At 37.8% G+C, this 24,338-nt stretch overlaps 1 protein-coding gene across 1 annotated transcript; it reads left to right on the top strand.

Moving 5' to 3' along the window:
• Positions 1-1,475: 1,475 nt before the first annotated feature.
• LOC105266862 (homeotic protein empty spiracles) lies at positions 1,476-15,398 on the top strand. The gene is made up of 3 exons (XM_011305337.1): positions 1,476-2,633; positions 7,494-7,666; positions 14,396-15,398. The coding sequence occupies exons 1-3, from the start codon at positions 1,796-1,798 to the stop codon at positions 14,636-14,638; spliced, it is 1,254 nt and encodes a 417-aa protein (XP_011303639.1). The 5' UTR covers positions 1,476-1,795; the 3' UTR covers positions 14,639-15,398.
• Positions 15,399-24,338: the final 8,940 nt, after the last annotated feature.

Genomic DNA, 24,338 nt, shown 5'->3' with positions numbered 1-24,338 from the left:
CTGGTACTTCCTGTCCTTCCCCATTGTCTAACCCAGACTTTTATAAACAATCAATTATTCTAAACAATTCTTTACCCTGCATATTCATAAACCCCTGACAACTCTGAGACCACAATTCCCGAATTAGTCCCAACGCAGTCTCCCACTCCGACAAGCTGAGAAACAACTCGAGATAAACGGCTTGATTAAACCCATTATTTTCCTCCAATCCAATGCCTCAGTAACCAAACCCTTGTTGTACCAGAGTGAAGCAGTAATAAATAGACAGCGCGTGTGCCATTGTCCGTCCAAACACGCGTAACAACGTCCGAGTCGGCTCGTTGCTCATTCCGACAACAAAGTGCCCCCCTTCCCCCCACCCTATAGCAAATCGAATTGAATCATTAATTGTGATCCCCACCACGGCTCCTAATCCCTCCCGAAGAAATCCTGAAATTACGGCAATAAAGACGTAACGACACTTGCGCACAACCGTTCTTTTTTCCAGCTCGTTACATCGATTGAATGAAATCGTTGCCCTTTTTCCCCGAGAAGATGCAACCTCGGATGGTGTCGAAGAGGGTTAAGAAGCGAGTTGTAGGGGGGAGAGAGGGGTAAGACGTTAAATGACGGGGAAACGGGCGTGCTCGATGCTCGCGCATTGGTCCTGCGGTCTTTGCCGCCAATGTGTGCACAGTCGCCATGTTTGAATCTCCCACCCCATCATCCGTTAAAGGAAGCTGAGATGCTCCTGGACTCCACGATTCCTCACCCATTTCACAATAATCCCCAAAACTCCCTCATTTCCCCCTCATCATCCTTCCACCCACCCCTTCTCACCCCATAAAATTCTCACGCATCAGAATAAACAATCACCGATTCGAAAAATATAAATTCTTGTTCCAGGCCCGGAAAAAGCCCTGGAAAAGCCCTGAAAAATCTCTGAAAAATCTCTGAAAAATCCTGGAAAAAGGCCTGAACCAGAGGCCCAGAGGAATAATCTCCAGGATCTGACGAGGCGTTGACCCACCAGTAGAAAACCTACTGAAGAGTCAGGCGTGGGTGCAATTGTCTCCCCACCAGGAATCCCACCAGGAATCCCCTCATTCCGTCAGACGTATTAATTAAACGTCTCATTTTAATCGTACGACAAAAACGTGAGTTTAACGCCCATCGGTGACTAAAAGCTCCCCTTTCGCCCCGCTACCGCTGAGTGAGGGGTCTCCCCACCAATGGGACGAGCCCGAGGAGCGACCGCCCCTCCACATGACGTCGGGTGTTGGCAGGCCCCGCCCATCTAGTGGGTAGTCCCGGGCGGATCAGCGCTCCCACCATCCCATCTAATTGAGTTGAGGTATTACCCGGAGAGGGGGTAAAAGGCCCCTCTGGTACAACATCACTCTTCCCCCACCTCCACGGCCATTGGTAGGGACGGGAGCACGGGCCGGACTCGTTTAGCCGGGTAATTTTCCCCTCAAACACTAGCAAGAGCTCAGACAAGAAACATCCTACCCGGTTGCTTTCCCGTTTCTCAGGGTTCGGCTAAACAATCGTGATTATTTTTCCTTGTTTTTGTTTTTGTTATTTTCCATTAATTAGAGAATTATCGAGTAAAATTCGTGATCAGTGACAAGTGATTTTATTGATTATCGATGAAATCGATGATATATTGGATTTAATGTGCGAATATGTGGTACAACGATCGGATAAGTTTGCTGGGATGCCAGTAGTTAGTGTTGGGGAGATACGGTACTGAGTGGCGCCAATTAGGGGGTTTTTAAAATTTTCAAGTGGTGAAGTGATTTTTGAGCGTACGATGATGCCGCTCGCACCGACGCCAATAGTCCCGGTACCCTCGAAACCAAAAATTGGTTTCAGTATAGACTCGATAGTGGGTGGTGGTCGTGATGACAGACTGGAGAGACTTCATGAGAGAGTGGAGATGGATCGGGATGGGAGTCCCACGGAGGTCGAGGGCTCATCGTCACCGAGATCGTCGAGACGAGTGGTAAGATCACCAGGTGCCCATTCGGAGGGATCCGACAGGCCACTGTCGCGGAGTTCATCGATCGAGTCTTATCCGGTGTCGAGACACAATGGACAAATTCAAAGGAGTCATCATCATGTCCAGTCGTTGACGAGTCACATGGATTACGGTAGAACGCGGAGTCACAGTGGTGCATCGACACCTAATAACAGTCCAAGTCCACCTCACAGAATATCGCACGGCGACTCACCGGGGCATCATCAACCGCCGCCGGGGGTTGTCAGGCCGAGTCCCAATTACCTGGGACCACCGCCGAATGCCGCGACCGCTGCTGCCGTCGCCAGCGAACAGATTAAGGCCCTCTATGGCTTGCCAGCTCATCCAGCGGCACCTCAGCCCGGTCAAACCGAGTATCACACGCAGCAATTTGCATTGGCTGCCAATTTGGCAGCGGCTCAACACTTTCAGGCCTCAAATCTCGCTGTCGCCCTTCAGGCCCATCATGGCGGATCTCCACATGGTCCACCGCACAGTCCTTATGGACATGCTGGAGCACCTGGACCACATCCACCACCTCATCCTCATCAACCACCGAGAGACAGTTATCCTCTGTTTCCCTGGCTACTCTCCAGACACGGAAGACTCTTTCCTCACAGATTTCCCGCTGGTAAGTTGAACTTTTATTTGCTAGCTACTAGTCACTATCGAAGGAAAGAATCAAGTCAAGTCGTTGTCCGACTTGTTTCAAGTCAATTCGCGAGCTCAAATCGCATTTTCTTTTTAATTAAAATGGGGATTATTTTTTATTCGAAGCGAATTGATGACTTGAATCAAGTCGAACTTGTCCCGAATCATGTCGAGTCCAGTTTTTCCTTGGTCTGAGTGAATTCAAGTGGTGATAGACTTGATTCTCGCTGTCTGATCATTCATTCAATTCATTCATTCACCCCAAGTCATCCCCTTAAATCGGATGTCGAGTCGAATGTCGCAATCCGAGAAGATAATTTTTAATTTAAATTTTAACTCGACACTTCGACTTGAACAAATTCCCATGAGACTGCACTCCAGTTATCAATTACCACGAATTTGATCTATAATTAAATAGTAGCTGACGGAAAATTGATCAACAGACGATAAAAATAATTGTAACAACATTAGACACTCCCTGGTTAATGAGTCTAATGAATCCTAAATTGTCATGGTGATTAATAATGGTGTAATCTGGGTTGTTTGCGTATCATATCGTAAGGCATTGAACGTGACGCAACGTTTCGTAATTGATGATTTTGTAATGTACGTATTAAGCACATCTGACCCAAGCGACTTGATTCACTCTTTATCATATATTTCTCAGTTGTTCGCTGGTTTAATCATCGTGTACTGACTCGACATCGCGTGCTGATATAGACTCTCCCGGAGGCATTAACCCCGTGTTTCCCTCTTCCGCGTTTATTAATCCCTTAGTCTTGATAACGAACTGATTGTAATTGCTTCCTCTTCTCGCTGTTGTAAGCAGTCTATTCCCCATGGATTGATTATTCCTTCACGTCTCCGCCCTCCATTACTCGCTCTATGAAATTTTTCGGCTAATTACGGTATTTAATGTTCATTAAATTCAGAAATTTCTTTGGGTTTAATTATATCGCTGAACGATAACCGTTTGGGGATTTTTTTCGCGGGGGATTCCTACACTGTCAAGTAAATAAGTCTAAACGATGCAATAATTATCTAATTTAATTGTTAAACATTCATGCGCAACACGATAAGTCGAGCAGTGTTGTGGGGTGAGAAGAATAATTGTGGCTATTAGTTAATGACCTCTTGTATGATAGGCGTTGGGTTGTCACTCGATAAGTCGAGGACTAGGCGTTGATAATTGTTTTGTGTTCGAGTGGTCGAGGGCAAGTGTCGTCAACACTCTGGAGTGTGACATTGGTTACTATTTGTGAATGTAGTTTACGCTGTTGAAAAATACTTGCCCCAATTAAATTTATTAACGATTAACTAATTCGTAAACATAAAAATTAATTGAGGATTTTTGGAAGAGATTTTAAACCGTTACTATTGAGTTCACTAATCTCTCAGTTGAGTTTTTGCGGAATATCTGAGATTCTACACAAGATATCGGAATTTTTGTAATAACATTTGTTGTAGTACTCAATTGGTTGCACAAAAAAGTTTCTAATGAAAACTTGACTATCTCCTTTAGATCCCGAGATATTCATTGAAAACTGAATGATCAAACTGGGCTTTATCACTTGACTCGTGAATTTCGTAATTGTTTGCAATATGGATTTATAAAGAAACATTGTTTATTCGTGGAAGGGGATAATTGGATGCAAGGGATTGGAGGGTGATTGAGGAATGAAAAAATGAGACAAGGAATGAGAGGGATAACTCCCATCAGTATCAACGAGACATCATCATCAATAACAAAGCGTGTTAATCTCCATTGTCCCACAGTGTCTTGTCGTTTACCCCTGGACACGCACCACATGACGTCCACTTCTGCCCGTCTCTCCATCACATTACATTTTTTTTTCTTTTTTTCATTTTCACGTGGTGCTCTCCCATTGTCGAAGCTGTTTCACGCACAATTTTTTCTTTTGAAGACCCCAGGTTGCCTCATTGTCCCGCCCCGTATCCTCTTCACGGCACTTCACAAAATTCTATTTTTCCCCGGTTTTTTAGCCACTGACTTTTTGACAGGGTATGAGCATTTCTCGGTTTTTCTTTCTTTTTTTATGCTAGTCTATATTGTCCAATCAAAGAGTCTTCAAAGGGTCTTCATGACCGGGTGTCAGGTTTCGTGTTGGATCGCGTTGTTCAGCCGGAGAATTTACATGGCATTCAATTTTTGCCGAATAATTTATAGGGAAATTTATGTGATAGGAATTTTTACGTGGGCATTGTAATACATATTACAGTTTTTTGGAGAGAAAGTTTCATAATGACGAGTAAATGTCTGCCCCACCAGAGGCAACCAGAGATACCATCCGAGAATATTTCTGTTGCTCTGGACATTTACCCGAATTTATTTATTTATTTATTTATCTATCATGGCGGGTTTCACGTACAGTCGCTTCGCAGTGAATAAAACGCTTTATGACGGAAAATAAACGGGAACTCATTTTTTTCATCACCGATCCAGATACCGATTTAAGATCTTCGGGATGAGAGGAAACTGACTTTTTTTGGAATTAGAACTTTTTTATTAACTACTGGTTGATTTTACATGTTTACTTCAAGTGAAGAATTTGAATTTTTAAATAAATAAAGTGATATGATGTTTATGCAGACATTTTTATTGACGAATCCGTTGATTTCTTAAATATTCTGGTGATTCTTAATTTTCCGGTCCATATGACTGAAAAACCGTGAGAATGTGGGAATTTCAGGCAATAATTCCCAGAACTTGCGATTTAAGTTTGGAAATTTCAATTCATCATTCCAACATTTCATTCCCCTTGAAAAATCCAATTTTCTTGATTTATCAATCGTTTCTAAATGAAAGAGAATGTGAACTCACTCGATTGAAAATTCAGATGACAGCGACAGAAATTTCCAGAAAATTCCCCTCAAAATTAAAATTCAAACCCTCCATCAACCACCGGCCAATAACCAATAATAAAACGAGAGATTCAAGAGTAAATTCCACAATAATTCATCCTCCCTAGTTATAAAAAAACAGTCAAAAAAACAAATTCGGTATCATCAGGATCGCGTACACGAGGGCAAAACCCGAGAGCCCCCGGCGTTTGATTTTTGCAATCGATCATCGCCCGAGAAAGTATTCACGCGATTTTTCCCTCTGCAATTCGCGAAGTAAATCGCCGCGGCATTACGATACCAGTCCGCGTCATAATAACACTAATTACCATTCGCTCGTCCGGCAGAAATGAACGGGAGGACGGGGGAGGGGGAACAGAGGGGATAAATGAGGGTAAAGAGGGTAAAGAGGGTAAAGAGGGTGGAGGTAGAGTAATGGTTGAGATATTTCTGAAAAATAATCGTAACAGTCAACAGCGAAACGATTAATTAAAAGTACATTAGGGGCAATACCGGGCGGTGAAAACGGTGCGAGGGGTTTCGAAAGGGAATTCTCAGGGTTTCCACCTCATTCTTTTTAATTTCCCCCGTAGCAAGAGGGGATAATTTGATACGTCGACCATTTAGGATTATTTTCGAGTAATTTCGCGTCGCCCGGAGGGTTGAGACCAGTCTCGTCAGCTGCTCAAAGCGCCCTCTTTTGAACGTCTTGGTATAATTGTATTGGGTGTTGAAGTGAAAAGGGAGAAGAAAGTCGTCCAAGTCCCTTTTTTATTTTCTCTCTTTTTATCCTCCACTGGTCGTTTCCTTTTTTTCCATATTTATCGAGTAATTACCAAGACACACATTGTATTCACATTTTGTGCAACCTCGTGGGCGCGCGCATTTATCGTCTCCTTTTTTCCGTTATTACCCAGTGCCTAGTATCTTGAACGACTTCCGGCGTTGGTGCACAACCTATGTATCGTTATACCATCGACAGGCGCCTTTCGAGGTAGAGAATACTCAATTAGGTATATAGCCTTACAATATAACACGAGTGAGTTTATGCTTATCTTTACTGCGCCCGCCCTTTGTATGTTTAACTTTTAACAAAAAAAAAAAGAGGATAATGCCGAGGGAAAACTAAAAATTGCCGCTGAAAATCTCTCTCGTCTATCTGAAATATTGGATCGGTTGAAGTTCGAGTTTATGGTTGCGAATTTCTGCTGCCACATAACGGAATTCGAGAGTCTGATACTGAGTTTTTTTAAAAACAAGTCAGGAAATAGACGATCACATCTGTAGTTCGTAAAATTTTCAACTATCTGTTGGAGACCGCGTTTATTTTCTCAGATAACGAGGGTAACTCATGGTAATCGGGGGTAATGTGGTATTGCTTAGTTTGATTGGTTTAGTGATAATTAATTTGTTAATTCTGTCACTGATCGAATCGGTTGAAGCAGATTTGCATTATTGTTTAGTTTTTATTGAAAATCTGGGAATCTAGAGGAGATAGCGATATTTTGGTTTGAACCTCTTTTGTAGAGGTAATTCAGGGCTACAAAAAAGGTTATTACACAAATTTCGGTATCTCCTTTAATATCCAAGAAAAAACCTTAATTCTTTTTTGATTTTTGGAAATAATCGATTGAAAAATTCGAGGAATATTTAGTTGTTCACTACCAAAATTCTCTAGAATTTCCAACAGAATTCACGGCGAGAAATATTCAGTTAAAATAACGAAACTCAAAATATTCAAAATATCTAAATTTTTCCCAGAGAATTCCAATAAAAATTTTATAACAGTTCCACACAATTATTCTCAATCCCATTTTCCCCAGATTGGCAGAAATTTTTTACCTGAAAGATTATTTCACCTGAAAACTTCTCTGCGTGCTGTGAAAAATTATCGGTTTATCCGTAAAATTAAATAAATTGAATAAATTGAAAAATTAAACAAAAATAATGAAGTGTGTGTTGGTAATTTGTTGTACAGGTCCAGACATCCCAGGCTTCCTTCTCCAACCCTTCAGAAAGCCGAAGAGAATAAGAACAGCATTCAGCCCAAGTCAATTATTGAAACTCGAGCATGCATTTGAGAAGAACCATTACGTGGTTGGAGCTGAGAGGAAACAGCTTGCTCAGGCGCTCTCATTAACGGAAACACAGGTGAGAATTTTTTGTCCATGATGACCAAATGTTAATGCACTTTCATTACCATAAAATCCAAACGCAAGGTATACGCGACCGATTGAAATTAATCCAGTGTTATCAGTGAAAATCCGTTAAGAAACTCCTGCTCCATTGAATAAACCAACATATAATTGGATTACGTAATAACGCACAAAGCGGAATCAACCACTTAACGAACAAAAGAGGCAAATTGAAAGATAATGGCATGAATAGGTAGCCAAACAGGTGGGACAATGGTGCACTATAACGTGCCTTACACACGTGAATAACAGCCTTTTATTCTCGATCAATTGGATATCAATCGGCGATTTATCGCAAATGGCGGGAAATTTTATTGAATTATTTCTTTAATACTCGCACAAGTCGTTGACACACTTTAAATGCAACAACTACACCGGACGAACTAGACCGAGTTCACTGTTAATTAATGGAATTACAGCGACTGTTAGATTACTAATCCCTCATGAAATCTAATTACAGTTAATCCGACCATGTCTATAATTGTTTTTCACGGCGTGGTAATTAATTATCATGCAAATGATTATGGATCGCGAAATGGAAAAAAATTGAGCTGGCAAAAAAGTCTGGCGGAAAGTGATTGGAATGATCAAAATTGCGTAAATAAAAATATTACGACAATCACCTTGTCGTGAAGCAATTAGTTTTTCATAAATTCTCAATCGAGTGAGACGATTCAGATGATCGGAGGGAACTTCTTGGATTTTTCCTTTAGCCAGCAATGAAGTTATTGAATCATTGAAGCTTTGGACACACATTTCGGAGAACGAACTAGACTCGGTTCAGCTTCACACACATTTATCCGATGTAATTACCATCAATTACCATAAAACTATTTATTACCGCAATCAACAAACCAATTTAATCTATTTAATTATTAGAATTCCAAAATATTCCAATTCCTCATCATCAAAAATATTGAAAAATTTTTATTAAATATTCGAATATAATAAAAATAATAAAAATAATAAAAATACGCAATGCAAATAATTCATCATTATCTTACACCGGTCATCCACAAAAAAAAATACTCAAAGTATAAAATATACTTGTTAAATATATTCAAGTTTATTTCTGGGGATGTTCATTACTAAAAAATATATAATCACATTCTGTCGCCCTGTCGCTGAAGATGAAGATGCGCGTCATGGTGTGGTGCCCTGAAATTTTCCAAGGATATAATCAATAAAATTAAAAAGTTGAATGAAATGCCAGCAATGATTGTTTTTCCCAATGCCGCAATTATTTACCACACAAATGATGATGGATCTCGATGATGGATCCCGATTGATAAAAAATCGGCGTCACCCACAAGACGAACGAAAAAAAAAAAGTTTGTTAAAACAATAAAAAGCCGATGAATAAGGTGATTACACGAATTAGCAATGCGAGAGGAACTGAAGAATATGTACGGTGTATAAATCAAGTAGTTTGAGTGTCGTCGTTTCGACTCGGTTTACGCTCGTTGAATAGTCTCTCTCCGCTTCTTGAAACGATCGTTATAAGTGTACAAGTGTACACACTCATCCACATACATAATACACACTGAATTTCCCAACATGTCGCAGGTACGGGGCATATTTTGTACGATGCGTAAATCATCGGTTTAAATCGTGCCTTATCGTGGCCTGGGTTTAAGGACACACGTATTCTACCCTAACACAACCAAAACAGGACTATTCCACCGGTTTATTCGTAAACTCGTGTTAGTGATGCTTACGTGTGCAAAATTACTCGATACTCTGACCTTTTGCCAATTAGTGTAACGAAAATTTCGTAGAAATTACCCTCCACACTCTCCTTCCATCAAATTAGCCGTTAATTATGCAACGCGCAACTGTATATTCATAAATAATGATTCTTGACATTTGAATTACATTTGCACGTGTGAAAGATGTGAATGGTAATCGAGGAGATTTGATTGAGGGCAAATTGTTTCGATAATTGGTTAGATCAGAATGGATTACTCAAGTCGATTCGCCAATTTTTACCCTCCGGCTGCTCAACACTTTGGGATTCCTCTGAATTTACTGTCTAACGGAATCCATTGACACTTGTGTAAAAATTAGTGATAAACATATCGTGATAAGAGATTATTCTTAAAATCGAATAATCACATGTTTTATATCCTTCTAAATTATTAAATCCAATTACACTCATCAAGTGTTCAGTAAACATTAAATACTAATTATATTTTAGCCTCTCACCGATAAACATAAATAATTACAAAAAGCTAATTAAACGGTTTTTAATTGTTAATTCCGGAATATTTAAATATTGAGTATTGAGATGGGAGGAAAATAGTAAATATTGTGGTTCTCAATTATTAATTATTAATTATTTATTAATTATTTAGTAATTACTCTCGTATATTACTCGACCGCGCAATGGAGTTTTATATTAATAAATAATGATTGCTGACATTTGAGTTGTGCACTTGTGAAAGATGAGAATGGTAGTGAATTCGATTGATGGGAAATAGTTTCGATAATTGGGCAGATCAGATGAGATTATTCGACGTGAGTTATGGTAATCGCATGGTAAAATGAGGTGTTGGATTTTTAATTGGAGGTAGTTGATGATTGAAATTGATCATTAGGTGTGTCGTTGAATCACCTGACGCGTCTTGGCGATATCCGCTTCTTCCTGGCTTGCTAAAGCTGGACAAACTCGCGGACCCATTACACTGTCCACGTACGGTAATGGGTAGGGATGTTTGCATATTATGCAGGTCGCGTAGACGATTCCTTGTGCATAATGAGACGGTGGTTGTCGCGACACTTTGAATAAAGTATAAATTGAGATTTCACGTTATGTATGTTTGGTGTCATAATGCGTCATTCGGGATGACGCCAGTTGTTTATTATATTTCAGGGTGATTGTGATTAAATTGGTTAATTAGTTGTTGTGTTTTTGTGTGATAGGTGAGTTTTGATTGATTAGAGTGGATGATCAGAGGGGAAACAGGAAAAATCATGGAGTCGCGTGCGTTACTGTCTTGATTTTCTTGTCACGCTTTTGCTGGCGCGTCACCGTCGCTTCTTTGCGTGCATAATATCCTTCTGCCTTCTTCCTTATTCCTTATTCCTTATTCCTCTTGTCTCAGAAAAATTGCCTACACCCAGTACAATATTAGCTAGACAACCGCAATTTTTCATTGTATATTATGTAGTTATCGTAACTAGATTTATTATCACTATATCATTGTTACGAAACAGGGATTAATCATAAATAATAGTTGAGATAACTGTAGTTATTAATAATAGTTAATAATATTAATTAATAATAATATTAATAATAGTTGAGATAACTGTAGTTATTATAGCCATTATAGGATATCGATATTATTGATATTTATTTTCAATATTAATTTCAATGGCGGTGTTTCCGATTTAGCAACTAGGATGATTTTTCATATAATTTTATAAGAATAATTTACTGGAAAAATGGATAGTTCAGGCTGGAATAAGATTATCAAATCAAAACTTCCGGAAGACTTTCAATTCAAGACTTTCCCACACCTTTGAGTTATTTGAAAGTTTCCCACCGAGACTTTCAAATATCTCAATTTGAGATGACAAAGTCACAGAATGAAGTAAAATTTTTATACGGTACACTCGAGGTCTGGGGTAGTCAATTCGAGAATAAAAAGTTTGTGGGATTAATTCTGGAGGAGATAAGAACCTCAATGATCCCTGTACATTCCATTTGACACGAATTTTTATGGGATGACCGATAGAAGTCTATCAGTGGATCGACGAATAACAAATTCAATTCTCGTTATTTTATCTCAATTTCTCCAATTAATTAACGTTATCGGGAGGATCGGTGACTAAAAACCTGTCCAGACAGCCTGATGCCATATTTTTGATAGTTCTTTATGAGGGAATGAAAATATCCAATTCCCCAGATGATAGATCAAAGATTGTGATCGTGTACTGGGACTGCGTCAATACATGGTCAATTTCATCCTAAAAAAACACAGCCAGAGGCTGATCGCGGACTTAATATGGGCGAGGCCACTTTCGTGTGGGTACGGCTTTGTCACTGCGTTATTTTTCAAGCCGTTGGTACGCACGAGATTTCAACTACCCCCACCAGAAATTTGTGTGATCGTTATTAAACGCGTACGGGGATCGAAAAATAATATCGCTGGGTTTATTTAACTCGCATATCCGTCGCCGGGGGATTAAAAAAGCTTTTGTGATCGTGGACCGGTGAAAATCCTGGGGATTAGTCCATTGATCCGACCAATCAAACTTTATTTCATCCTCCATTTTCATTGTTTCAACTTCTCGTAATGTTTCTATTTTTTTTTCCCCGTCTCCACATTGACGCTTGATTTCTCCGTATTTGTGTGCAGTCCGGCAATTTTTCCCCTGAAAAGAAAATTGTTCTCCATATTTCTGATCAATTTCTCATACACCATCAAACATTCTTTTTATTTTCTCACTCTTTTACACTTTTGTCTTTGTAATAATTAATAATTAATATAATTAATCATTCACGAAAAAAATACTTGAATCAATTATAAAAACTTTTTTTTTAATTGAATTCCTCATGGGTTAGTGATCATTCGAATTTCTGACAAATTCAAATAATTTGTTTTTAACAACTATAATCAACAATTACAATAAATTTTTTACGTGAAACTTCAAAGAGAGAATCGATTATCGATTTTGGGAAATATCTTCTCGATATATGAAATAAATTTTGTAGAATGACAGAATATCGTTTTGATATTGCCAAAAAATATAATTGACGATATATTCATTGTATTTTCATTTGCGACAATGGAATATCTATGCAAAATGGAATGGTAGTGGCCAGATGGTAAATATACGATCTATGAATCGTCCCGTTTTGGTTATTCCTGTCCTCGACTCCCTCCTTATGGGAACGCGTTCAATGTCTGACGTTCACACTCACCATTTACCTGTAAGGTACAACTGTCACTTAAAACCACTTCTGTTGCCACCAGTAAGTGGGCAATGGGCTTTCAATTATCCGATCCGCCGACTCTTCCATATCTCTCATCAGCCCCCGCAAAAAAAGGAAATCCGAAAAATCACTGGGAAAAACATCATTTAGTTTAACTTTTTTTTTTGTGTTACTTTAATTTATGAGAGAACATGATGGGAGTTGATCCGCTGGGATTGGTTACAGCTTCACTCTGATACGCCCCAGGGGTTTGCGTTACCGTGACAACCGGCTTTCGAGGGGATGATTACGACTCAAATGGGGGTAGAACTCGATTAAGGCCATCAGGTTTTACCCTCTAAAGTATTTCACCAATATTTTTTTTAAATTAATCTTGAAAATTACTGAGATTGATTCGTATTAATCAGTTATCGATTATAGATCGATTATAGATGTCAATCGAATAGGCGAGATATTTCAAAGAATTTTTTATAATAAAAGAGTGAGTTCTGTCTTCACTAAAAAATTAAACGTTTTTCTTCGGTAATTTATCCTGCGGTGAATACGTATCACGTATAAAATACGAATATAATCAAAAAATTATTATTATTATTGAAAATGAAAAAATTAAATTCATTCTCCCATCCTATCATAATTGTAATTTTTTTTTTTAAACATTTAAAGTGCTGGACCCCAACACTTAGAATTCTGTTTTAAAAAACGTTGCATTAATAATAAACAAATTATTATAATTGGATTTACTTTCAAGGTTCTTCCACGGAAAATGTATATATTTATAATTATTGGTATGTACATATATATATACCAATAATTATATGCGGCAATGCTCAATTTTATTGGGAATTTTGAAAAAAATATAAATTTTTCAGTTGCAAATAGGCTGGATCGATTGTGGAGGCATTTGTTGAGGTAGCCTCGTCTTTTTACACCCGTCAAAATGTTTCCTAGTTCGAAACCTGAACGAGTTATCCAAACATTTCGCCTCCCCGAGTGTTGAGGGGTACAATGGCGATTTTACGCGTCGATAGGATTCGAAAATGGTTCTCCCCTGCATCCACACCCCTTTTTTCATGAAAAGAATAACCGTCACCCAGTGGAGTCAATTCTTTCACAATGGTGGATGGGATATGCTTTTATTTTTCAATGCGGTGTGTGATGCGAGTGAATGGTATACTGTAACCGGATACTGCGTTTAGGGATGCTTTCAAGGGTGTTATGAGACCAGGAGAACTTCTATTCAGAGTTTTGTGTTCTTTAAGTTCAGACATTCAACATTACCTATCCAGAATTGGAGAATAAATCCTCCGAAAGAATGGGGGATTAATTAATCGCAATTATGTATGAACTTTCAAAAAATTTCTATCGCATTGAATTTTGATATGAATTTCTGGAAAATTGTAAATTGAAAAATATATTTTCCATGTTCCAGTTTATCCATGCACTTAGGTGTATTCAATATATTATTCAGAAAATATAAAAATTTTATAAAAATTCCCTAACAATTCCGTAAATATTCTGGGACTCACATTTCCCTTTAAAATCATGAGAAAAATCGATAATTTTATTGAATATTCCTCTCGTTGTATTTTCTATCGATTTTCGTGTAACTAGGGGAGCGGCTATGTTTTAACGGTAAAACTCGATGAATTTTCCGCTCAACTGGAATAGGATAAAAATAGTAACAAGTGTTGAAAATAGTGAAGAGAGTGTAACTAATGGGATTGTTTTTTTTTTTTTGAATTGCAGGTGAAGGTGTGGTTTCAAAATCGTCGAACGAAGCACAAGCGAGTACAGCAGGAGGAAGAAGCTAAAGCACAGCAACAGTCGGGTGGTGGCAATAATCCAAATGGCAATGGCAACAAAAACACACATCACGTCAGCAAATGGCAACAAGACACCAGTGATTATCATCACGAAGAGGACGACGAGGATGAGACTGAAATGATTGATCCAAAAGCCGAAGACTGCTCGAGTGGCTCCGAAGCGTAGCTGGACGTCGAGACATTCTGGTGAAGAACAATCGATCAACATTGAATCGAGGGGATTATCCCCTGGGAGACAGGAAATCGAGTGAACGAGTGAATGGAGTATCGGAAGTCAGTGTAAATGGTTCCATTGTCTGGTCAATCTGGAAACAAGACGTTAAATGGCCACCGGAAACAACAGACTCCAGGAGTAATTCTTCACATTCTCATCATTCTACTTGATTAATTTTCAATTACCTAAAAACTAATGCGAAGCCATATATTTATATGAATACATATTTGCGCCATAGATGAGGCCATGTGGTGTGTAAATAAGAGACTTGATCATTGACGAATGAGCAACGAGTGCCAAATTCATAAAAAAAAGAAAAAAACAAAACGAACTTACTCTCAACCATCAACAAATGTTTATTAACGAACCCAGTGGAATAAATAAATATAAGATGTACTTACGGATTAGATTCGTTGTTCCAGGATGATGTGGAAGCAGGAGCAGTATTCAATATTAAAATGTCATCGATAAAATGAAAGAATTAAATTATTTAGTGAATCTTAGTGAAGAGAATTTAAGATTAAAAATGAACATGTGTATATATCGATGTAAATAGTCAATTGTGATTTTAACCTCGACGGTAAATGAATATGAGAAATATATTGTACGGACGATCGAGATTAATGGAAATGACTCGTGTTCCCTTTGCGATATTGATGAGATAAAAAAGAGTAACAAACTCGGAGTGAGGAGTGAGGAGGAAATAAATTATATCAACAAAAAATGATGAATCGAAGAAATGGTGTTTTGATCAATTAATTTATGCCCTCGTCGAGGTTGTTATACCTCGATGCACCCTGAATCACCTCGGAGGCAGTTGCAGGTTCGTACTGAGGATGAAAGAGAGGGCGTATTATGGATCGCGCCGGGAGAGGCATCTCCTTGGCTTTTGGAACTGCTAATTATGTAAATTGCATGTGTTGCAAATTACCCTCTCAGTTTGAGCTTATTCTGCACACAATCGCACACCCGGGAATTCAACGTGGATAAGTTTTTATTTTTATTTGTTTTTCTGGTGCACTTTTGCATTCTGAGACTGACTCCCCGTAAAATTCACTATTTGTCTGGGTGAATATATATTTTTATTTTATAAATTGCATGCGAAAAGACTGTTGTTTGACGAATTCATGACTTTGGCAATCATTCGTGCTCGAATCATTCAGGAATTTATGACTGGTTTTGTTTTTTTTTTCTTTGCATTTCAGCTTGTTCTTAAATGCTTCAATTTTCTCAATTTTTAATTACACGAGATTGAAATCAATTTTGATGAGAAATTACCACACAATTTATTATTTATCTTGAAAATTCAACATAAAATACAATTGAATCTTCAATAGATCGACAACTGAGGGGAATTGGTCGGATTAGTAGAATTTTTATGGTACTTCAGTGCAAGATGGACCAAAAAATTCCACTTCACTCCAATTCCATTTCACTTTCTCATTATTAAAAATTAAAATAAAAAAAATGGAAATTTCCAGTGTAATTTTCCCACACTCTCCAAAGTTGCATATACGATGAAAAAATAAAAAATCTCCGATGGGGCCCCGAGATAATTATCACCGCCTCAGACTCGTCAAAATGAACTCGACGTAAGTCCCTGAATGCCCACAAGTCCGAGGAATTTATCTAAAATACGTGATAAAATAGTTGACCAACGTGCAAATCGTTTAATTCCACTTGAAAACGATCGTAGGGTAATGACGGCAATAAACTGTAACATAGCACACAACGTCCCTGAGCCCCAACAAATTGGGCCTGACAGGCGAAATGGCCAACAGTGGGGGCCCCCGAAGGGTACAAGGCGGGTTCCCCAGTGGTACCGAAGCGAGATGAAGAACCAATTGGCATTTGCAAGGCCCAAGTCAAAGAAAGACAGCACCACAAGGAGAAAATACAAGGAAGAGATTCCTGATGGGTAAGCTGAACGAGGAGGGAAGACACCAAACGTATACACGTGTATTATACCTGACTTGAAAACTAGCTTTGGGGATATGGCGATGGCCCCAGGGTTGTGGAGAAGACCCACGTTCCAGGAATTGCGCGTGTAAAACACCAGTTAAATTCGTGCTTTCTAGTTGGGAATGGAGACGAAAACAATACAACGGGTACGAAACGGGCCCTAAAGTGCCTGACAAATGTTCTTGGTCCTCGTACTCTTCCTCATCCTCCTCATCGTCCTCATCCTCCTCATCCTCCTCATCCTCCTCATCCCCTCCATCCTCTTCATCCTCCTCATCCTCCTCTTCTTCCTCATCCCCCACATCCCCCACATCCTCTACATCCTCTCATCCTCTCATCTTCCAAATCTTTTTATTCTTCAACATTTTTATTTTTTATTTTCGGCAGCTTATCATTCTGCCTCTTCGTTACCCACCCCAGGACATATATTCGACATCATAAAAGTCCCATCAATGTCTCAACTCTGACCAAATACAACCGACCAATAAAATTGATTGAGTCCAATTAATGATTCATCAGTTCTTTATGTAATTCCATCGCTCGTATCACCTCTCTATTTTTTTTATGATCGAGTAGTCGTTTTTTCTCACCTCTTCGGATTGAATAAATTAGATGGAATTATCGCCTATCGCTAATGAGTTGGCTTTTTCTTGTTATTATTTCTCGGTTTTGTTGGGCTTTCGCTGGAGTGTGGGCTGGGGGGAATTTGAATAACATGGGAACAACACGATCACGGTGTTGGTTGTTTGGTTATGGGGTATACTAATTTCAGGTTTAAGCCCAACAACCAGGACCACCAGAATCGTGTCCTCACGGTAATTTTCGTATTTCTTTGGTTTTAATATGTATCGCGGTTTTATGTACCGCGAGGGGGACAGGGGGGAGCACTGGAAACAGGAATTGGACTAGGAGGGGGCGTCATGTAACGACGGCGAATTAACACCGGGTGTGGTGAGGGGGTAATAACCATGGGGGATTGATGGGGGAGGTGGAGACTTGGGGGATACCACGAGAAAATCAGAGAGGAGATCATTTTATACTCATTGGGTATTGGAATTTTTATTTGGCACCTTGATGACGGTATATAGGCGCAAAGTAGCTAGGTATCTAGCGAAAAATATATAGGGGACATATACTTATTTTTTCTTCAAGGGAATAATATGATAGTATAAAAATTATGCAAGGTCATGGGAAAATTTCGTAATAGTCGGTAAAAATTTCACTCTGGATTTATGGAAAAGATTTCAGGGATTTTCATTCTCTTGATTTATGTAAGTTGTCTTTTTTTTAAATTTAATTACAGATTGTTAATTTTCCGGGAATAAGAGCGGTAGTAGGTCGTTGCCTTTTCATTTTTTATAAATAATTTACTTACTTATTTATTATTTTAATCATTTAAAGTGATATTCTATTCGATTGAAAAGGAGAGAATAGATTTGAGATTATATTACAATTATCACGAAAAGTTGAATGAAGCTTGAATTTTGAGGTACTGTGAAAAATTTATAAAAATTTTAATCACAAAACCATCCATTTATCCAGAAAATTAGATAAAACGGTTCTTTCATATAAAATGATAATTAATTTTTCAATGAAACCCTGAATTTCGCATAGAATTAAAATGAAGGGGAAAAAAATTATCAGACACTTCCCGAGGAATTCCCCAAAAATGCACCATCCCTTGATTATAAAAAATTCCAAGTTTTTTCTCTGGAAATTTCCATTGCAATTACCCACCAGTAATTATCTATATAATAAAAAAAATACATAATAAAAAACCTAAACACCAGTTCGAGAAATGAAGATGTAAATTTCCACCACGACCTAATAACCAAATAATTGAAAAAATCACAGAAAAAAATGTCGACAAATAAATAAAATAAAATGGATTCCCCATGGATGCCCGGGGGTATCGCATTACCAATGAAATAGTGATACCATTTTGTTGTGAATATCGTGGCAGATGTGAGTGCGAGAAAGATAGGAGTGCACCAGGAGAGTGGACGTGTCCCAGTGATTCCTTAACAAGACGAAGGTGGAGGAGAAAGGTCCCCTAAAAAAAAAAAAAATAAAATCCCCCTCGTCTGAACTGCGACAAAGAGTCATGCGTACATGGTCCACCCGTCACGGACAACTTATCAGCCCCGGTGGGAAAGTTATCCCACACTGAATTGATCCCCGAGACCTATAATCATCACTGCCCCATTAATTCATTGCCAATTCCCCAGTAAAATTCTTTATCACCGTTTGCTAGTTGTTATTAACATGCGTACAAATGCAAATTGAGTTGCATCCGCACAGGGAAGACAGTTACAACAGAAGCAACCGTGTCATTAGGACAGGGGGGGCAGAGGGTGGTGGATAGTAGTCAGAGAGGGTTAAAGAGGGGGTGTAAAAGAGAGGGGGATGGGTATAGGGCCCAGGGGTTATGATAGGTTCGCGTGGCTGACCGACATTAGATTCTCGTACATCAACAGATGATCAAGAGCTCCAGTCGTAGAAATTCTCGGTTTTTATTACAGGTCTCAAGGAGTTGGCTCATTTCATTCACTCTCTTGGACTTTTATTTCATGTTTATGGTGATTTTAATTTAAATATCTCATATTTGCGAGGCAAAATAAAACGAAAAAAGAAACGGGTTTTTAATATAACCCTGGTAATTGCTGGTATATTCACTGGATACTGGGGTATTTTTATTTTAATTCTCATCGTGTGTAGAAAAAAAAAAATATTCCATAATAGGTACCCTGCGTGACCGTCGGATCACTGTTAATATACCACATGCCTTCTGTAAAATCCCTCAATTTAAATGAGTATACAAGCAAACCAATTTAATAATCCAAACGCGTCCGCCTCGTACTCACGACTGACGTCTTATATACGCGCATAATGTTATTAATGGTGGCGTATATGTACCGTTTATCCCGTAGGATGGGCACGCACACGCGTGTCACGTTTGTCCATTTCTTGGGGGTATCACGCAACATGTCGGCATCTAACTCGTTTTACCACTTCTAGAAAACATTCGTCGGGGCATTTTTTTAAAGAATTAATGAAAAATTAGCGAGATCTCACCCTAAATCTGGTTGACTTTATTGTCAAATAAAATTATCATACGACGGCTTTTGCTTTCATTTCTGAGGTCAACATGGAGAGGAAAATTCAGTAAAAATTCAGCCGTTGGAAGAAAATTTGATAACTGCTCAGTAATGGTTATCTGTTCGGGATAAATCGGGAGAGCTGTTCGGGAAAAATCGGGAGTTACGATTTTTTTTTTAATGGTTAGATAACTTTTATTAGGCAGTCGACAAATTTTATTGAGTGGTACGGTAATTTTCCCCTGACGGCTGAAACAACGCAGTTATCAAACGGATAGGTAATTGTTACTTACTTTTTCTCGACGTGTAGTTGAAAAAAATTACTGCGAAATTATCACATTCTGTTTGAGATTGTCTGGTCTGAGCTTCGGATACAATTTTTTTTATTTGGATAACATGTCACGTGTTTAAATGGAGCGTTATTGATTGATTTTTTTTTAATCAACGGGTTGATAGTTTTTTTAATAAAAATTGTTCGAGGTATAGAAGCTGCATCGTTGAATAAAACAAAAAAAATACATATAATATATTTACAGAAATAATTACAGAAAGTTTATACATTTACATTACAATTGAAATTACAACTCAAAATATCGATGATGGAAAATATGTTGTTATATTTTAGCTGTCCATATACAATGCAATTAATTATGTACGGGAGTACTCAATAAAAATTACGAAACTCATTATTCACTCAGCGATTACGTAAATATTTTCGCACATTTAACTGGCGATATCGTAATTTGTGCCAGGAAATTCAAATAAAAATTAATGTACACTCTCAAAAAATTTCCGCGAGTACATTTCGCTCGTGAACTCCGGATCCGATACGTAACTTTGATTAAATATTTATCCCCGCAAGCTCAGAAATTTATGAATGATTTTCTTTTGAAGTTGCTATTTGGATTTAGCAAGAACAACTTCAGGGGAAATTCTAAAAATTCTGAATATTAATGATGGATTGAATTTACCCAGGGATTTTTTCCATTTTCATTTTTTTCCGTGCACGACATCTCGTATTCGTTTTCTATTTTTGCGTAATCCGCCGTGGATTTTACGGCGCCATCGAACCCTCCCCTTCAAACATCAATAATCAATGACTATTAACTATTTTTCCGAGGAAATGGAATAGGAAGAACACAGGTCAAAACAAACTCGCGAGTACTCGAGTACAACTCCCCATGTGGCAGGCTTCACCGTAATTACGCAGCGAGGACTATTCATCAGTCTGATTATACATCTCCATATTTCTCCATTTTTTTAACTTATAACCCCGCCCCGCCCTTTCGAGAGCCCCTCACGTGCCCCAAAAACCCCAATTCCGGATGAACAATTCATACGAAGGAATAAAATAAAAAAAAAACCTAATTAAATATTTGTAACTTGCAATCAAAGAAATATTCCATAAACACTTGAAATACGTAAAATACTAAGACTTAAAAATTGATAGAAAATTCCGGATAAACTCAATTTATTTATTTAAAAACGATGAAATTGAGTTTAATCTTTCACGTTGACCTATATTATCCCAAACTCTCTTTTATTTTTCTGCATTTCCTTGTGCAATAGTCAAAAATGAAAAATACTTGAAGAATTTAGTACTAAAAGAAACATCCGAGCAATCTGTTTATTCTAAAGAGTAATAATTGTAATTCCCGGATATTTTACCGTGTGCACATTCTGCAGCCACGGCTACTTACCTCAGATGATAACTCTCGTCATTTAAAATTAATTAATTTCCAAGAAACAATAGGAAAATAAGAAGCATTGCATACCGTGATTTATCAGCAGAATGGATTAATGGTTAGTTGAAATGTTTCCATATCCATTTGTTTGTGTGGTAATGTAGAGGCTGTTGGCAAAGACAAGAAGCCCCGAGGGGTAGAGGAGCGAGAGGTGCCTGGGAGGAAAATCAACGTGACGTCTCGTTAAACGAGAAATAAAAGAAAAATATTGGAGGAGAGAAGTTAAAAAAAAAATATTGAAATAAATGTAGGAATAGTGAGTGGTGCTGGGTGGTGTCTAAAAGCGAGTCCTAGACGGGTTATCGCTCGGCTGAGGTAACCAACAACGTGGTAATTATCAGCCATTCCTCGCAAATAGCTGATGGTTAGTGATAATTATCTACCGGGAACGCCACGCCATCGGGGCACAGCATCGCCGTAGAGGGTTTCACGGGGATTCATATATACTTTGATGCGAAATCGTTATACGTATTTTTATTTTATTTGCGCAAGCCGTACCTCGTAATTGTTGCCACTAACATCCTCACTGTATTAATTCATTTTGTTCATTCGCTTCATTCAAATCCTGACGTTCTTTCAATTATCGGTATTATCTGAACGAAAAGTTTTTTGGTTGATTTATATTTGATCACTTGTTGATGTCTTGGAAATATTATAATATTGGGAATTTTTCTTTGATTCGGCAAAAAGTCGATGTCATTTTTCCAATTATTTATTTTATCATTATTTATCGAGTTTTATTTAATCTATGATTGATGGGTTGGAGGAATTCTTTGAATTGAGAGTTCTTTAATTCAGGTATACTTGATTACTTGGTGCTTCATGCTCTGGAAATGTTTAGTGATAATGGAGATTAATTGCCAATCGAATAAAAAATTCAGTTAATTTTTTCAGATTTTTCTTTTTCTGATTGATTGTTGCAATCCTGAAGTGTTTAAATTGATAAATAATTGGATTCAATCGGAATTTTTCAAAAACTTTATTGCAATTTGTTGCAATCCTGAAATGTTTAAATTGATAAATAATTGGATTCAATCGGAATTTTTCAAAAACTTTATTAGAATTTTTTTAATTTATTCAACTCCAATTAACACCGTACTATTTCTAAATATTCTCAAAATCAACGAACTTAACAACAAAAATCATAACTAACTATAAAAACCATGAGTTTTCCAATTATTTTACTAGAATAAATTATTAAAAATTCTTCTTAATATTCCCATTTAGTACCTGTAGAATTAAAATAAATAAAGTATTGATCATTCAAGAAGAGAATTTTCAACATCAACAAAGAGCAACATTTAAAGGAAAAAGCAATTTGCGAAGTACTTAAATATTCCTCCCCGTAAGTATCACTCATAAACGACGCAAATGACAATAATACCCGCTAACGGAACAACAGTAATAGTAGAATACGTGAAAATGGCGTTAGAACTCTGACAAAACCTCAATTACAATTAATCACCCTGAAATTCTTGGTTGCCTCATTTATTTTATTTCCACGACGCATAATGAAATCTCGCTCATTTAAATTATTTATCCTGAGCTGGTAATTCGCTGTCAAAGTCATCACCCGGACGCTTATTTAAAAGCAACGAATAAATAAACGAGCGGTGTATGTAACTCGGACTGGTTGAACAGTGTGTTAAGGACTGGAATTAGGGTAATAAGCGTGCAAAGAAAGCCTGGAGAGGCGAAAGAGGCGAAAGAGGCTTGAAAAGCACTGGGGATGGCAAGCAGATAGGATTGGATAGGTATTCTACGAGAACAAATAAAAAAAAATCCACCAACCGACCATCGTGTACTTATTTTCGCACCAACACACACCGGATGCCGGACTTGGTGCTTCAAGTGCACCGGGAATGCCAATTTTTTTTTTCAACCTTATTATTACTCTTTTTTATTTTTATTTTTTTATTCTTCTCTGGGGATCGCCGGGTGCACGTCTTGAGGTAGCTTTGCGAATAATTATCGTGAAATGAGAGGTTTTTTATACATTTTTCTCTTCGGGGCTATCACTTTTAGAGCAAGTGCAAATTTTGCGGAGTACACACGCGCAAAAATTACAATGCAACTATTTTACAAGTGGAGTTGAACCCGAAATTAGGCGCGAAATTGTCGTAAATTGGTGGGGCATAAATGTAATGTATGACAATTGCAAATGCAATTTGCTGTTTTGCAATTGTAAATTATGGTGGAGTCAGAGTTTAGGGATACGAAATAGCAAATTATGATTGTAATCATAATTAATTACGTTCAGAACTATGGTAAATTGACATTACGTAAGCGTTTATGTAATTGTAATTTACAAAGATCTTAAGCTAAATTTACGATTCAACGTCCATCGTAAAATACTATTGCCAGTCCGTGAAATACGATTCTTTAAACGTAATTGAAGTTTTCGTTCTATGTACTGTGTACTGTTGAAATTTTCTAAATTATTTATTAATTATTAAAAAAGAATGTACAACATGCGATTTGAGAAGAGAAAAATATAAATATTTCGGTTCCTTTAAAAAATTGTACCAATTCCGCTGAAATTTCGGCTAATTGAATATTCAAGGATCTCTTCACCAAAATTCCTCCAAAAATGACGACTCGTTAAAATTCCCGTAAAAATACTTACAACAATTTTCCCAAATCCTTCATCATCCACCCAATCTCAGATAAAATTTCCCCATAAATTTTCCTGCATGCACACGGCGATCTTATCACTCCCAAGAATTAATCCACTACAAATCAATTAAGATCCAATAAATTACGATTCAATAATTGACGATTGATATTTGCTGCTAAACCTGAGGATAAACCCGAAAAATTCAAAGATATCGACTCAATGAGCGTGAA

The sequence above is a fragment of the Fopius arisanus genome, unplaced genomic scaffold (genome assembly GCF_000806365.1).
Source record: "Fopius arisanus strain USDA-PBARC FA_bdor unplaced genomic scaffold, ASM80636v1 scaffold00001, whole genome shotgun sequence".
In the NCBI taxonomy this organism is placed as follows: Eukaryota; Metazoa; Arthropoda; class Insecta; order Hymenoptera; family Braconidae; genus Fopius; species Fopius arisanus.
Note: the sequence above shows the minus strand (reverse complement) of the source record. Positions and strands in the feature narration are given on the sequence as shown.

Coding starts and splice junctions, on each gene's coding strand:
- LOC105266862 (XM_011305337.1), top strand. CDS start 1,796: ATGATGCCGCTCGCACCGACGCCAATAGTCCCGGTACCCTCGAAACCA. Junction 2,634..7,493: donor TCCTCACAGATTTCCCGCTG/GTAAGTTGAACT, acceptor TTTGTTGTACAG/GTCCAGACATCCCAGGCTTC. Junction 7,667..14,395: donor TCTCATTAACGGAAACACAG/GTGAGAATTTTT, acceptor TTTGAATTGCAG/GTGAAGGTGTGGTTTCAAAA.